Here is a 16,616-nt window from a genome sequence, read left to right on the forward strand (position 1 = left end):
ACAACAGAGAGCACCACCCCTAATGCCACAACAGAGAGCACCACGACTACTGACACAACAGAGAGCACCACCGATAATGACACAACAGAGAGCACCACGACTAATGACACAACAGAGAGCACCACGACTAATGACACAACAGAGAGCACCACCTCTAATGCCACAACAGAGAGCACCACGATTAATGACACAACAGAGAACACCACCCCTAATGCCACAACAGAGAGCACCACGACTAATGACACAACAGAGAGCACCAACGATAATGCCACAACAGAGAGCACCACCACTAATGCCACAATGTACAGCACCTCACCACAAACCTCATCACAAACCTCCTTTACAGCATTTTCTCAGGTAACCTCTCTAGATACTTCCTCAATATCTCAAACTAACCAAACAGATGATATGTGTCATATACTGATGATCGATATCCTTAACTGCTTAAATATAACATATGATGAGCTTAAGAATAAAGTGCATGAGCACACTTATGTGTATACCCCTAAGACCACAACGCACAGCACCACCGATAATGCCACAACAGAGAGCACCACCCCTAATGCCACAACAGAGAGCACCACCACTAATGCCATAACAGAGAGCACCACCCCTAATGCAACAACAGAGAGCACCACCCCTAATGCCACAACAGAGAGCACCACCACTAATGCCATAACAGAGAGCACCACCCCTAATGCCACAACAGAGAGCACCACAACTAATGCCACAACAGAGAGCACCACCACTAATGCCATAACAGAGAGCACCACCCCTAATGCCACAACAGAGAGCACCACCGATAATGCCACAACAGAGAGCACCACAACTAATGCCACAACAGAGAGCACCACCACTAATGCCATAACAGAGAGCTCCACCCCTAATGCAACAACAGAGAGCACCACCCCTAATGCCACAACAGAGAGCACCACCACTAATGCCATAACAGAGAGCACCACCCCTAATGCCACAACAGAGAGCACCACAACTAATGACACAATGTACAGCACCACCGATAATGCCACAACAGAGAGCACCACCACTAATGACACAATGTACAGCACCACCGATAATGCCACAACAGAGAGCACCACCACTAATGACACAATGTACAGCACCTCCAATAATGCCACAACAGAGAGCACCACCACTAATGACACAATGTACAGCACCACCGATAATGCCACAACAGAGAGCACCACCACTAATGCCACAATGTACAGCACCACCGATAATGCCCCAACAGAGAGCACCACCACTAATGCCACAATGTACAGCACCACCGATAATGCCCCAACAGAGAGCACCACCACTAATGCCACAATGTACAGCACCACCGATAATGCCACAACAGAGAGCACCACCGATAATGCCACAAAAGAGAGCACCACCACTAATGCTATAATGTACATCACCACCGATAATGCCACAACAGAGAGCACCACCGATAATGCCACAACAGAGAGCACCACCGATAATGCCACAACAGAGAGCACCACCACTAATGCCACAATGTCCAGCACCACCGATAATGCCACAACAGAGAGCACCACCACTAATGCCACAATGTACAGCACCACCGATAATGACCCAACAGAGAGCACCCCCACTAATGCCACAATGTACAGCACCACCGATAATGCCGCAACAGAGAGCACCACCGATAATGCCACAACAGAGAGCACCACGACTAATGCCACAATGTACAGCACCACCGATAATGCCACAACAGAGAGCACCACGACTAATGCCACAATGTACAGCACCACCGATAATGCCGCAACAGAGAGCACCACCGATAATGCCACAACAGAGAGCACCACCAATAATGCCACAATGTACAGCACCACCGATAATGCCGCAACAGAGAGCACCACCACTAATGACACAATGTACAGCACCATCTATAATGCTGCAACAGAGAACACCACCACTAATGCTGCAACAGAGAGCACCACCAATAATGCCACAATGTACAGCACCACCAATAATGCCGCAACAGAGAGCACCACCACTAATGACACAATGTACAGCACCATCTATAATGCCGCAACAGAGAGCACCACCACTAATGACACAATGTACAGCACCATCTATAATGCCGCAACAGAGAGCACCACCACTAATGCCACAACAGAGAGCACCACCACTTATGCCACAACAGAGAGCACCACAACCAGCAACTGCATCTTCGAACCCGAGCCAGATCCTGAAGTGTACATTGAGGATGCTTGTGTGGTCTTGCTCAGCTTTGGCATGTGGAAGGAAATAAATTGCAACGAAAGTCGACCCTTCATCTGTTATGACGGTAAGGCCTCTGTTTTAGAGCACAGCATCATTGTTGGTGCTCTTACACTCTTAGAAATCAAGGTTCCAAAAGGAGTTTTGACAGAATGCCATAGAGGAACCATTTTTGGTTCCTCAAAACACTGTTTCAGTGAACAGTTCTTAAAAGACCCACTTTAAACGTTTAAACCTTTTGTGCAATGCAAATTTTCCATTGATGTTACATTTTCTGTTAATTTACTCACCCTCAGGTGTATGGAAGCTTGTTTTCACCACAGAATAAAACAATAAAAAAACCTTATTATCTCACAATTGTAAGTTTACTTATGGAATTGCAAGATATAAAACTTCTTTTCTCAGAATTATGAGATATAAACTCGCAATTGCGATTTAAAAAGTCCAGTTCTGAGGGACAAAAAGAATTGCGAGTTTATATCTCACAATTCTTTATATCACACAATAATGACTTTATATCACGCAATTATGACTTCATAACACACCTTTATGACTTCATATCATGCAATTCTGACTTCATAACACACAATTATGACTTTATATCACGCAATTCTGAATTTATTTTTTCGCAATTACGACTTTATATGGAATGTATGTATGGAAGTTTGTTTCCGCCTCAGGATAAAAATAAATAAGACAATTTGGACTTTATATCACACAATTCTGACATTTTTGTTCGTAATTGCAAGGTTACATCACGCAATTCTTTTTATCTCAGAATTGCGTGATATAAAGTCCCAATTGCCTTATTTATTTTATCCTGAGGTGGAAAACAAGCTTCCATACATCCGTGCCATACTTTTCTTTCCTAAGGCCCTGAATATGTGAAAGTGACTGGGATTCATAAACATGAAGATTCTGCCATTGTAAATCTATGGGATTTTTTTGCCCGCTGTGCCATCATAGGTCCGATCGCTTAGAAAAGACATAGCACACCTCTCCTTAATAAGCCAGTCGATTTGACACCTCATTCATGGGTCTATGACAAACGGTGTGGGACGATTTAAGCGCCAAATTTCAGAAGAAGAAGAAGAAGTATGCAAGACAACAGCAGTGATGATTTGCATATAGAACATTTTCGGGATAATGAGTCAAGAACCCTATAATTCTATATATAACCTTTTTTTTCCTTTTTACTGAAAGGTTCTTTGTAGAACCAAAAATTGTTCTATGGCATCAAACCTCCTTTTGAAACCTTTTCTTAACTTGTCAGTTTCTGCCAATATACACGGTTGCACTTATCTGTCTGTAGATCGCTTTTTTGGGCAAATAAACATTTCCAATGTGACCACAAGTGATGGCCATCTGAGCTGGAGCAATCCACCTGGTAACATTACTCACTACAGAGTGGAAATCACTGAAAGGAACCAGACAAGACAGACCAATGAGACTGTCCTGTATAAACAAATACGGGGTCTGACACCAGGAAATCTGTACAGAGTTCAGGTGTTTCCAGTGAAGTGTGGCCGGGATCTCAATCCGCAGACTATCTCCTTCTACACCAGTGAGTAGACTTGGACATCAATGTGCACAAGTTTTCAAAGTACAGCACAATAGGAGTTAATGTACAGTCTTTCACCTTGAGTTTAAGTTGTGATAATGACCAGTGATAATGAATAATCAAGTATTCCAGAGAGCCAAATAATAAGGTGCACATTTTATGACTATTGAAATATCTGGTATGTTCTGAATTTATTTACATTTTACTTGTACGTTTTAAAGTGCCCCTATTATGCTGTTTTAAACCTTCCTAATTTTGTTTTGGAGTCTCCCACAACAGGTTTACGTGCATCCAAGGTCAAAAACACAAATTTCCTCATAATATATACAGGTGCTGGTCATATAATTAGAGAAAAAAAAAATCCATTCAAAAAGTTAAACTTGTATATTATATTCATTCATTACACACAGATTGATATATTTCAAATGTTTATTTCTTTTAATTTTGATGATTATAACTGACAACTAAAGAAAATCCCAAATTCAGTTTCTCAGAAAATTTAATTATTACTTAAGACCAATACAAAGAAAGGATTTTTTTTAGAAATATTGGCCAACTGAAAAGTATGAACATGAAAAGTATGAGGCTGTAGAGCACTCAATACTTAGTTGGGGCTCCTTTTGCCTGAATTACTGCAGCAATGCGGCGTGGCATGGAGTTGATCAGTCTGTGGCACTGCTCAGGTGTTATGAGAGCACAGGTTGCTCTGATAGTGGCCTTCAGCTCTTCTGCATTGTTGGGTCTGGCATATCGCATCTTCCTCTTCACAATACCCCATAGATTTTCTATGGGGTTAAGGTCAGGCGAGTTTGCTGGCCAATTAAGAACAGGGATACCATGGTCCTTAAACCAGGTCCTGGTTGCTTTGGCACTGTGTGCAGGTGGCAAGTCCTGCTGGAAAATGAAATCTGCATCTCCATAAAGTTGGTCAGCAGTAGGAAGCATGAAGTGCTCTAAAACTTCCTGGTATACGGCTGCGTTGACCTTGGACCTCCAAACACCAGCAGATGACATGGCACCCCAAACAATCACTGACTGTGGACCTCAAGCAACGTGGATTGTGTGCCTCTCCTCTCTTCCTCCAGACTCTGGGACCCTGATTTCCAAAGGAAATGCAAAATGTACTTTCATTAGAGAACTCAGCAGCGGTCCAGTCCTTTTTGTCTTTAGCCCAGATGAGACGCTTCTGTCGCTGTCTGTTGTTCAAGAGTGGCTTGACACAAGGAATGCGACAGCTGAAACCCATGTCTTGCATACGTCTGTTTGTAGTGCTTCTTGAAGCACTGACTCCAGCTGCAGTCCACTCTTTGTGAATCTCCCTCACATTTTTGAATGGGTTTTGTTTCACAATCCTCTCCAGGGTGCGGTTATCCCTATTGCTTGTACACTTTTTTCTACCACATCTTTTCCTTCCCTTCGCCTCTCTATTAATGTGCTTGAACACAGAGCTCTGTGAACAGCCAGCCTCTTTTGCAATGACCTTTTGTGTCTTGCCCTCCTTTTGCAAGGTGCCAATGGTCGTCTTTTGGACAACTGTCAAGTCAGCAGTCTTCCCCATGATTGTGTAGCCTACAGAACTAGACTGAGAGACCCTTTAAAGGCCTTTGCATCTGTTTTGAGTTAATTAGCTGATTAGAGTGTAGCACCAGGTGTCTTCAATATTCAACCTTTTTTTACAATATTCTAATTTTCTGAGATACTGAATTTAGGATTTTTCTTAGTTGTCAGTTATAATAATCAAAATTAAAATAAATAAACACTTGAAATATATCAGTCTGTGTGTAATGAATGAATATAATATACAAGTTTCACTTTTTGAATAGAATTAGTGAAATAAATCAACTTGTTGATGATATTCTAATTATATGACCAGCACCTGTATATATATTGCAGCATCAGCTCTTTTCTCAGTGTCTGAAACAGTTTTGCTCTCCAAGCCCCTCCTTTCCGAGAGCCTCCTCTACTCTGATTGGTCAGGTGCCTCAGTCTGTTGTGATTGGTCAACTCTGCTTTGATTGGTCAGATGGCTCAGTCTGTTGTGATTGGTCTACTCTGCTTTGATTGATCAGACGGCTCAGTCTGTTGTGATTAGTCTACTCTGCTCTGATTGGTCAGACGGCTCAGTCTGTTGTGATTGGTCTACTTTGCTCTGATTGGTCAGATGGCCCAGTCTGTTTTGATTGGTCCACCACTTACAGCATGTGTCGGACACCAGACGCTCATTACCAGTTTTACCGTATCAATTCAAGCCCGTGTTCTCATCCTTTGGAAGTGCATGCAAAGTGGATTTCAAAGACATCTTAACAACACGGACCATACTCAGCAACAACTAGTGTTGTGAGGGGGGGCAAAGTAGACATTGTTCACCAGCAGCCAATGAAGGCATTATGCAAATTCGTTACTAACCTACATAGATTCGAGCACACTGGAATCACTGACAGCTTGTTTCAGGCAACTCAGAATTGTTTCTTTCTTTTGGGAGACAATCTTTGAAAATTTGCAGACTTACATTCACAAACAGCTCTTTCACACACTACATGAAAGGTCATGAAAAGCATAATGGGGCACTTTAACACATCCAAATACCATTCTGTAGAGTAGACTGTGTTGTTAATCAACACAATGAATGACTAATTTACATGTTGACTAATGATCTGAGTGCTGTCCCTCTTTCAGAGCCCGCAGCTGTTCAAAATCTGACAGTAGTGAGTGTGACGGCTGTTGACGTCAGCCTCAAATGGAGTAAACCAGAAGGAGACTGCGAGTCCTATTCAGTACTCATCAAAAACCTGGCGGATAGTTCAGAAATGAATCAAGACTGTGAAAGTGAACAGTGCACTATTACAGGCCTAACTCCAGGAAACGAGTATAATTTCACAGTTAAAGCTATAGTGAATAAGACTACTGAAGGTGTGGCGAGCAGCGTTTCTGATTACACCCGTAAGTGCAGAAAGATTCACGCTTGACTGAACATCAATAGCTATGTTTCCAGTTGCAAATGTAACTTTAATATGCGCAATATTCGAGATGTCCAGGTTGAAGTGTCTTCTAATTGGATTAAAAAAACTGAGCACATAAGGTTTTCATTTTTTTATGTGATAATCTAAAATTCACACAAAACAGGATGGAAACATAGCTATTGTCAAAGTAACAAGCATTCCTGTGACCACAGCTTTCAAAGCAGTGTAAGTTGATCGTTTTATTGGTATTTATTTTTCAGTGCCGTCATCTGTCATAAACCTAACATCAGCAAACAATGACAGCACAGTCATAACAGCCTATTGGAAGCTGCCTTGTGGTAATTTTTCAGGCTACTGCTATTGTATTTATAAAGGCGAAACGTGCACTGAAGCTTGTTGCACATCTGTAAACAACTGCACAATTACAAAAAACAAGTTCATTAAAGAGGAGAATAAAGAAGAAGGCACCAGGTATTGCCTGTGTGTGGCAGCACTAACAAAGCATGACACCCTACCAGGAGAAGCGGTGGAGATCTCAGCATACACAAGTGAGTCTCATGCTCCTTTAGGCATTTCATATCATGCATACAAACTCTAAAGCTTAGCGCATTTGATAAAGTTGAATGCGAGTGTGACAGTCAAACTTCTATGCTTGTTTCCACCATGGGATAAAAAAGAAAAAAAAGGTAAACAGTCGCAATTACCTTTTTTATATCTCACAAATCACTTTATAACTTGAACTTGTGAATGTAAATGTGATAATTTTTTAGATTGTCACAATTAGCTTTTTTTTATTTAAAATTTTATATCTCACAATTCTGACTTTATTTCTTGTGATTTTGAGTTTATATCTCACACTTTTTTCTCAGAATTTCAAGTTTACTCGCAGTTGAGTTTAAATCTCAATTCTTAGAAAAACGTCTAAATTGTGAGATATAAATTAAAACGCAGGATATAAACGTAGTTAAAAAAGGTAATTACAACTTTTTATTTCACAATTCTGACTTTATTTCTTCCAATTGCAAGTTTACATCCGTCAATTCAGACTTTATAACTCACAGTTGTGAATTTAAATGTGAGAAGTTCTGAGATAATTCTGAGTTTATATTCTGCAATTCTGACTTTATTTCTTGCACTTTTTGAGTTTTAATCTCACAATTTAGACTTTTTTTTTCTCAGAATTGCAAGTTTATATCTCACAATTCCGACTATAACTTGCAGTTGTGAGTTTAAATCTCAATTCTGAGGGAAAAAGTCACAATTGCAAAACAAACTCAATTATATTAGGTAATTGTGATTTTTTTTTCTCAATTCAGACTTTTTTTCTAGCAATTTTGAGTTTATATCTCACAATATAGACTTTATAACTTGCTGTTGTGGATTTAAATGTGAGAAATTTTGATATAAACAGTCAAAATTACCATTTTTTATTCTCTCGCAATTCTCGCAACTTTATTTCTTGCAATTTTGAGTTTATATCTCACACTTTTTTCAAGTTTATATCTCACAATTCACTTTATAATTTGAAGTTGTGAATGTAAACGTGCAAAATTCTTAGATAAAGTCACAATTACCTTTTTTAATTTAAAAAAGTTTATATCTCGCAATTCAGACTTTATTTCTTGTGATTTTGAGTTTATATCTCACACTTTTTTTCTCACAATTCAGACTTTATAACTCGCAGTTGAGTTTAAATCTCAATTCTGAAAAAAAACGTCTAAATTGTGAGATATAAACCAAAAAGTGCAAGAAATACAGTCCGAATTGCAAGATATAAACGGTTAAAAAAGGTTATTACAACTTTTTATTTCACAATTATGACTTTATTTCTCACAATTACAAGTTTATATCCTTCAATTTGGACTTTATAATGTAGTTGTGAATTTAAATGTGAGAAATCTTGATATAAACAGTCACAAATACCTTTTTTTTCACTTTATTTCTTGGCCTTTTAGAGTTTATATCTCACAATTTAGACTTTTTTCTCAGAATTGGAAATGCATATCTCACAATTCAGACTTTATAATGCAGTTGTGGATTTAAATGTGAGAAAGTTTATGTTTTGCAATTATGACTTTTTTCTCAGATGATATAAACTTAAACTTTTTAAACTTAAAATCACAAGAAATAAAGTAATTAATCTCAATATAAAATAAATATTTTATCTTAATATAAAAACTATTATCTTTATAAAATTTAACTTGCAATTCTGAGAAAAAAAATTGAATCGTTAAATATGAATGCAAAAAAGTCTGAATGATTTGTATTCTGTGGCTGAAACAGCTTCCATAAAAAACTGAAGGAGTTTTTAGGAGTGAAATATATTGTGTTGTCCAAATGACTGCTCAGATTTAGATTTTCCTAAACTCTGACTGCCTGTTTTATTCTTGCTTTTTTCATGCAGGTCCGAATACTGTGACACTCTCTCTGGACGTCAAGAGTCAATATATTTATGCCAGCTGGACAATAATAGGGAAATATTCAAAATTTAACGTGACGCTTGAAACAACCAGTATCTCTGCAAGCGATTATAAACCGATTTCAAATTTTACAACAAAGTTACATTACAACTTCACAGAACTGAAGGCAGGAGTGATGTACACCATTACAGTTGTCACTCTTAATGGGGATCTCTTAAGTAAACCTGCAACAATCTCAAATTACACATGTGAGTAATTATTACATTGTGATTAATATTTTTCAGACCATTTGTCCAATGGCTTTTATGTCATCATTAGCTTTTCCTTTCAGCTAAATAACATCTCACAAATCAATTCACAGACCCTACTAGTCCTAGGTCGGCAAAGACAACAAAAATCAACAAAAACACCATAGTAGTAACCTGGGAAAGTCCCGCAGAGTCAGCCGGGGCCTTGATTTGGTACAAGGTGGATTGTGTCACTGAATTTTGGAATGAAAATTTCACAGAAATTACAAACAAGACAAACAAAACATTTTCTAATTTAAGACAAGGAACAAAATATAACTTTAGTGTCAGTGTTGTGGCAGCCAATCTGACCAGTTTGCCAGTCTGTGCTGATGCAAAAACAGGTAATGAGACGCCATTTTCTTCGTTTAATCTAACATTCGGCTTTGTTTACATATTTTTGCATTTCATGATTATGCTATTCTATGTTATGCTTTGCGGAGACACTCACTTTGAGCTATGAGTATGTTTTTGCATATTTCTTGGTGTTTAAAACTGTCTTTGTTTCCAGATCCTGAGAAGCGGACACTGACCCTCGCGATGTTGTGTTCCTCTGAAACGCCATATTATTGTGCAAATAATAAGAACGAGCTATTCTCTAAGGTAAAGAAGATGTTCAGTGACTATCAAGATTGTGCTTTGACAAAGCAGCTTTACATTACAGAATCATCATGGGATGAATGTTCACAAGAAATACAATGACCAACCTGATCATTCCTAGCTTTACATTATTATATTGATTATAAACGATTGATTATATAAGCTTATTTAAAAAATAAGTAACTCAAATTAATAACTCAATTCATAATTAATAACTCAAATCTGCTGGAAAAGTCAAGTGAAATAAACCCCAGAACCAACTCTAGAGTAAAGCTAGATGTGAATGCGATTCCTCTTCCTTTAAGCTTGCTATATACTCTGCAAGAACAAAGAAATGTGTTTGTTTTCTTGAGGTGGCAAGAACAAGAAGAAAGTTTGTCCTGGCCAGTACATTCCATTCTTCACGAGAAAAGCAGGTGCCGAACATCTCCGTTTCTCCACATTAACCCCACCCACTTTAAAATTCTGACCAATCACACAATAGTTCTCGGACACCCACAAGAAAAAAGTTCTGCCCAGAAAATGTGCCGAGAACGAGCTGCGAGAACTCCCAAACCAGGGCTCCCTGGAGAACTTTTTTCTCTGTTCTTGCGGAGTATATAGCGGCCTTTAGGGGTCACATTTGGCTTCTTCGTGGTCAAAAGTGACCGAAGCCTTAAAATGTAAATTTTTCCCCCAGGAAAAACAATGTAATATATTTTTGTTCAATCAAATTTTCTGATTATTATTTAGATTTTTGAGGGTATTTTATGATACTACATTTCATCAAATTATTACACATTTTTAATTATTTTGTAATGCCATGTTGTATGCCATGAAGTGGCTTATAAATTCTCTAGTGTTTTTAGACGTAGGCTAAATACTTATTTTTATTACTTTGATTTAGCTATACTTACACATTCTCAAATACTTTTTGTCAAGGTTTAGATTTTAGTTTTGTTTGAAATGTTGATTTTATGTGTCCGTTTTTGCATTCATTTTACTACAGTCAAACCTGAACACAGACGGACATTTTGTTACACTCATTTTACTACAATCAAACCTGAACACAGACGGACATTTTGTTACACATCACATCAAAATTTTATAAAAATGTAACAAAAGTTATCCCCAGACAGCAACACAGTGTCTGCCCAGATTTGGCCCACATCTGGTATGCCTTGAATCCACATGTACCAGATGTGGCCTGGATCTGGATCTGATTTCAACCTCTTATTCAAGTCTTTTGGCTCAAATTTACGAACAGCCAGTGTGTTGTGTTTATGTGTGTCTCTGCGTGTGTGTAAGTGAATGTGTATTTGTGTGTGTGTGTGTGTGTGTGTGTGTGTGTGTGTGTGTGTGTGTGTGTGTGTGTGTGTGTGTGTGTGTGTGTGTGTGTGTGTGTGTGTGTATGTTTTTGTGAAATATCAGGACACAAATGTGTATAATGACATGGGTATGACATAGGTATTACAAAAAGAGGGTGAAATATGAGGACGTTCCCCATGTCCTCACTTTTCAAAATGCTTATAAATCACACAGAATTAGGTTTTTTTCACAGAAAGTGAACTGCACAGTCTCCTGTGAGGGGTAGGTTTAGGGGCAGGGGCAGTGTAAGGGGATAGAAAATACGGTTTGTACGTTATAAAAACCATTACGCCTATGGAATGTCCTCACATTTCACAAAAACAAACGTGTGTGTGTGTGTGTGTGTGTGTGTGTGTGTGTGTGTGTGTGTGTGTGTGTGTGTGTGTGTGTGTGTGTGTGTGTGTGTGTGTGTGCTTGTTTATGTGATTTATGAGGACACAAATTTGTATAATGACATGGGTATTACACTGGTATTACAACATCAAGGTGGTTTATGAGGACATTTCAAATGTCCCCGTAAATCAAATCGCTTTAAAAACATATTAAACAATGTTTTATTAAAAATGTAAAAATGCAGAATGTCTCCTGTGAGGGTTAGGTTTAGGGGCAGGGGCAGTGTAGGGGGATAGAATATACAGTTTATACAGTATAAAAACCATTACGCCTATGGAGAGTCCTGTGTGTGTGTGTGTGTGTGTGTGTGTGTGTGTGTGTGTGTGTGTGTGTGTGTGTGTGTGTGTGTGTGTGTGTGTGTGTGTGTGTGTGTGTGTGTGTGTGTGTGTGTGTGTGTGTGTGTGTGTGTGTGTGTGTGTGTGTGTGTGTGTGTGTGTGTGTGTGTGTGTGTGTGTGTGTGTGTGTGTGTGTGTGTATTTTGCACCACCAAAAGATTCTCTGAGTTTTTGTATTTTTTCTATTTCCCATTATTTTCCTGTCTGTCATTTTGACCGTGAAAAAGCCAAGTGTGATTCTTTTTTTTTCTCGACCCTTTAATATATCTGAATCATGTGCATGATTTTTGTGTATGTTCACATAGCAATTGTGACAAAAGTCACAAAGTGTCATCCAATTACGATGAAGCAACAACAATAAAAAATAGAATGTCATAAAATAGTTACGTTACGTTTCTCTTGAAGCTGATACGGAAGTGACTTAAACTGCAGTTCATGGACTGGCCACTAGAGACAGACTCCAGAAGGAGCAGAATCTCATTGAGCTCATGTTAAAATGCTCAACTTTACAGCAGAAGAACACATGTTTACAGTCTGGGACAAATTGTGGTTTTGGTCTATACGGCTAATTTTGACCTTCATGACGACTGTAAGGGGGTGGATTATTTAGTAACTCATTCATTTACATTATATAAAGCCTTAAAGTTCTGCATAATTAAGGGCGTGGCCACTTTGAGTGACAGGTGGATTGTCGTTTGTCTGCTGTCTGTTAGTCATCTCGTCACCTCAGCTCCGCCCACGTCCTGCCTTTTTGCCCATTTTCTGTTATCCTGGAGTGATGCGCAGACAAGATGGCGACGGCCAGCTCGACTCTACTTTACTCTTAAAAACGGCTCTTCAGAATCCTGTGGGTGACGTCACGGACACTACGTCCATATTTTTAACAGTCTATGGTTTTGACGCTCTCAAGAGCACAATCATCAGATATGTTTATGTTTATCAGTTGTTGAGTATTTGCGTGCAGAGAATTCAGAGTTTTGCTCGCGCACAGAACACATTTCAGCGATGACTAATCTCAACACTTCTGATTGGCTATTGCAGTCCTAAGCTCAACAGAGTCGTGTGTGATTGGTTACAGTGCGCAACGCTGTAAAACGCGCAGAACGTATGACGCAACATGATCAGATCTAACCACACTTTTAATTTAATTTTCACTTCATTACTAGATTTAATTTAAATGTGCAAGGTGCATTTTTTAAAATAAACTCATTCTTCCATTCTGTCCTTCAGCTGAACTATATATTTAATGAAAAACTTCATGACTGGGTCCACTGGAAGCTGAAGTGGGTGGAGAGGCCGGTGAACAATCCTTAAACAAGGTTTGTTAAACCTCTATCCAGCCTAGTCACAAGTTGTCATTGATATTTCTTAACAGGATTACAAATGAGTATGATTTATATTTAACTCTGACTCTCATTTCACAGAAACGGTGTCCTTTGAATGCTGTGGTCATACTGTAAAAAATGGCTCATGGATGGCAACATGTGTTAATGACTGAAGCAATTTATCAAGTTTTTTTATTTGTTATACGAGATTCAACTCCACGTCAGTTTAATAAAATTTAAGTTGCATATTTGATTACACAACTGATCGTATTTTTTCCAGTCAAAGATACTGAAATATTGTGGGGTTTAATGTAGAATACTTTTTTTCCTGATTTGGAAATATGATTTTGTTCTACATTTATGCATGCAAGACTTCATAAACAATTTGTCAAAAAGCCAAAAATATTCATAATACACAATGTTTCGTAATGTACAATGTGTGGAAACACTGACAAAGAAAGAAGAGAAGAGGAGAAATGCAGAGGAGGAATAGAAGGTTTTTTTTTATGTGTGGTCTGGGTAAACCTTATGTTGTAAGGACCGAATGTCCTCATGTCCCTAAAATGTTTTACCTTGTGGGGACATTATTTTGGTCCCCATGATAAATCATACTAGACGTTTGTGTTTAGGGTTAAGGTTAAGGAACCTTTATTGCTTTTTTTTTCTCAAAATGCAGATATACAGTGAATATAGTTTGGTGTGATGATGATTGCTATAGTTGAGGGAGCTATAAATCATTTTTGTATAACATTTACACATTTTGCAAGCTTCATGTGACTTGCAGTTTTCATGATGGATTATTACTATTACTATACATATAACTAATTTATAATTTGGGGGATTTCATTATAAATAAAGCTATTACACATGATTTTGTTTGCTTTATTTCACTACATTATACAAGCATAAGTTTTGTTTTCTGAAAGAAAAAAAATGCTAATTCCAAAACAAAGGCGTATCTTGATGACGCCTTGATTTCGTGGAGCTTTTATTCTGTCACAGTCGCTTCTTCCGGTCGTGTGTGTGGTAACACTAGGAGAAGCGCGCCGAGAGTGAAGGAGCGCATTGAAGCCGTGTGCAAGTGTTTTTTCTAACTACTCAGTTTGCTGGATTTGCTCAATGATTACACGCTAACAAGTGGATACATTTCGATTCTGTAGTTATTTTTCGATTTATAATTTTACTGGTTAAGATAATTGTATTTGAATTATAACCAGGGCTGTTTTTGCCGCCCGCACTCAATTGTTATTTCTGGATATTCGCACTACTAGTGAGTCATAGTTTCGCTTTTGAGCTGAGCCATTGACAGGCTATTCCCTTGATTGTTTGGGCGAATTACAAAAGTGTCCTCACCTGGTCTGAATATAGTGATTCGCATCTATTTAATACGCTCGTTAACGCTGGTGCGGAAGCGTCAGCGTGAGCGTTCAGCCTCCTCGTGTGAAGACCGAAGAGTGTAAAGACCATTCGACTCTACTCTGTGCGACTCCACTCGAGCAAGGACACCGACAAGGCACTTGAGTATAGATTTCCTTTTACTTTGTCCACTTTTGTGTTTTGCTTGTTTTCATCTGTTTATTTCTCTGACCCGTATTCACTATGTGCTTCCAAATCGCTACTATTACCACATACACCCGCAAGTCACGCTCAGTACATTCTAGGCGCCGTAATCCTAATAATCTGCGTAGTGTTCCTATTTCCTCTGCTACATTAATGTCCATTTCAATTGGTCTGTGGAATTGCCAGTCTGCTGTAAACAAAGCAGACTTTATTCCATCTATTTCCACTCATTCACATCTCGGTCTCATGGCTCTAACTGAAACCTGGATCAAACCAGAAGACACTGCCACTCCTGCAGCTCTCTCAAATAATTTCACTTTTTCACACACCCCTCACCCGACTGGCTTGCTCATCTCAAATGATTGGAAATTTGAGCCTATTCCTTCTCTATCTGGCAACTGCTCATTTGAATCACACTCAATCACTATCACTCACCCGGCTAAAATCCATGTTGTAGTTATTTATCGCCCTCCAGGTCAACTGGGTAACTTCTTGGAGGAGTTGGATATTTTTCTCTCTCACTTTCCTGAGGATGGCACTCCTCTGGTACTGCTTGGTGACTTCAAAATCCTCCTTGATAAACCCAGGCTGCAGACTTCACCACTCTTCTGACCTCATTTGACCTTAAGCGAGTATCTACTACAGCTACTCACAAATCAGGTAACCATCTTGACCTTATCTACACATGCTACTGCTCCACAGACAACACTTTAGTTACTCCACTGCACACCTCAGATCACTTTCTCATCACTCTTCACCTCCTACTGACTCCGGACACAACACGCACTCCTCCGCAGATCACCTTTCGGCGTAATCTACGCTCTCTCTCTCCCTCCCGTCTATCCACTATGGTTTCATCCTCCCTCCCTCCACCTGCTCAGTTCTCAGCACTAGACACTAACAGTGCTACTGACACTCTTTGCTCCACTCTATCATTTTGTTGCATAGACAACTTCTGTCCCCTTTCATCCAGGCCAGCCCGCACCTCCCCCTCTGCCCCCTGGCTGTCTGATGTTCTCCGCGAACATCGCTCTGGACTCCGGGCGGCAGAGAGGAAGTGGGGCAAAACTAAAAACGCTACTGACCTAACCCTGTATCAGTCTCTTCTTGCTTCTTTCTCTACTAATGTCTCCACTGCTAAAACTACATACTACCACAACAAAATCAACAACTGCTCTGACTCTCGTGCACTTTTCAAAACATTCTCTTCGCTCCTTTGTCCCCCCCCCCCCCCCCTCCTTCGTCAACTCTTACAGCTGATGACTTTGCATCATTTTTCACAAACAAAACCTCCTCCATCAGCAGCCAATTCTCCACACCACAAACCGACACGCACATCTCAACAACTCACACACAATCCCCTCCTTCTCTCTGCTCTCCGAAGCAGATGTCTCCAAACTCATCCTTTCCAGTCATCCCACTACCTGTCTGCTTGATCCTATCCCCACATATCTCCTTCTGGCCATTTCTTCTTCTGTTACTCCTGCACTCACTCACATTGTCAACACCTCTCTTCACACCGGGACCTTCCCCACAGCATTTAAGCAGGCTCGGGCAGCCCCACTGCTTAAGAAACACTCTCTT

At 39.4% G+C, this 16,616-nt stretch overlaps 1 protein-coding gene across 1 annotated transcript; it reads left to right on the forward strand.

The window, feature by feature from the left end:
* Positions 1 to 984: 984 nt before the first annotated feature.
* Positions 985 to 14,342, forward strand: LOC307120095 (receptor-type tyrosine-protein phosphatase H-like). Its single transcript, XM_079806960.1, has 9 exons — positions 985 to 2,311; positions 3,557 to 3,808; positions 6,482 to 6,745; positions 7,026 to 7,313; positions 9,170 to 9,433; positions 9,547 to 9,816; positions 9,984 to 10,075; positions 13,378 to 13,466; positions 13,572 to 14,342. Exons 1-8 carry the CDS (start codon positions 1,003 to 1,005, stop codon positions 13,459 to 13,461), a joined length of 2,823 nt encoding a protein of 940 aa, XP_079663086.1. The 5' UTR covers positions 985 to 1,002; the 3' UTR covers positions 13,462 to 13,466; positions 13,572 to 14,342.
* Positions 14,343 to 16,616: the final 2,274 nt, after the last annotated feature.

Source organism: Gobio gobio (genome assembly GCF_949357685.1).
Source record: "Gobio gobio genome assembly, chromosome: 23".
Taxonomy (NCBI): domain Eukaryota; kingdom Metazoa; phylum Chordata; class Actinopteri; order Cypriniformes; family Gobionidae; genus Gobio; species Gobio gobio.

Coding starts and splice junctions, on each gene's coding strand:
- LOC307120095 (XM_079806960.1), top strand. CDS start 1,003: ATGTACAGCACCACCGATAATGCCACAACAGAGAGCACCACCACTAAT. Junction 2,312..3,556: donor ACCCTTCATCTGTTATGACG/GTAAGGCCTCTG, acceptor ATCTGTCTGTAG/ATCGCTTTTTTGGGCAAATA. Junction 9,817..9,983: donor CTGTGCTGATGCAAAAACAG/GTAATGAGACGC, acceptor CTTTGTTTCCAG/ATCCTGAGAAGCGGACACTG.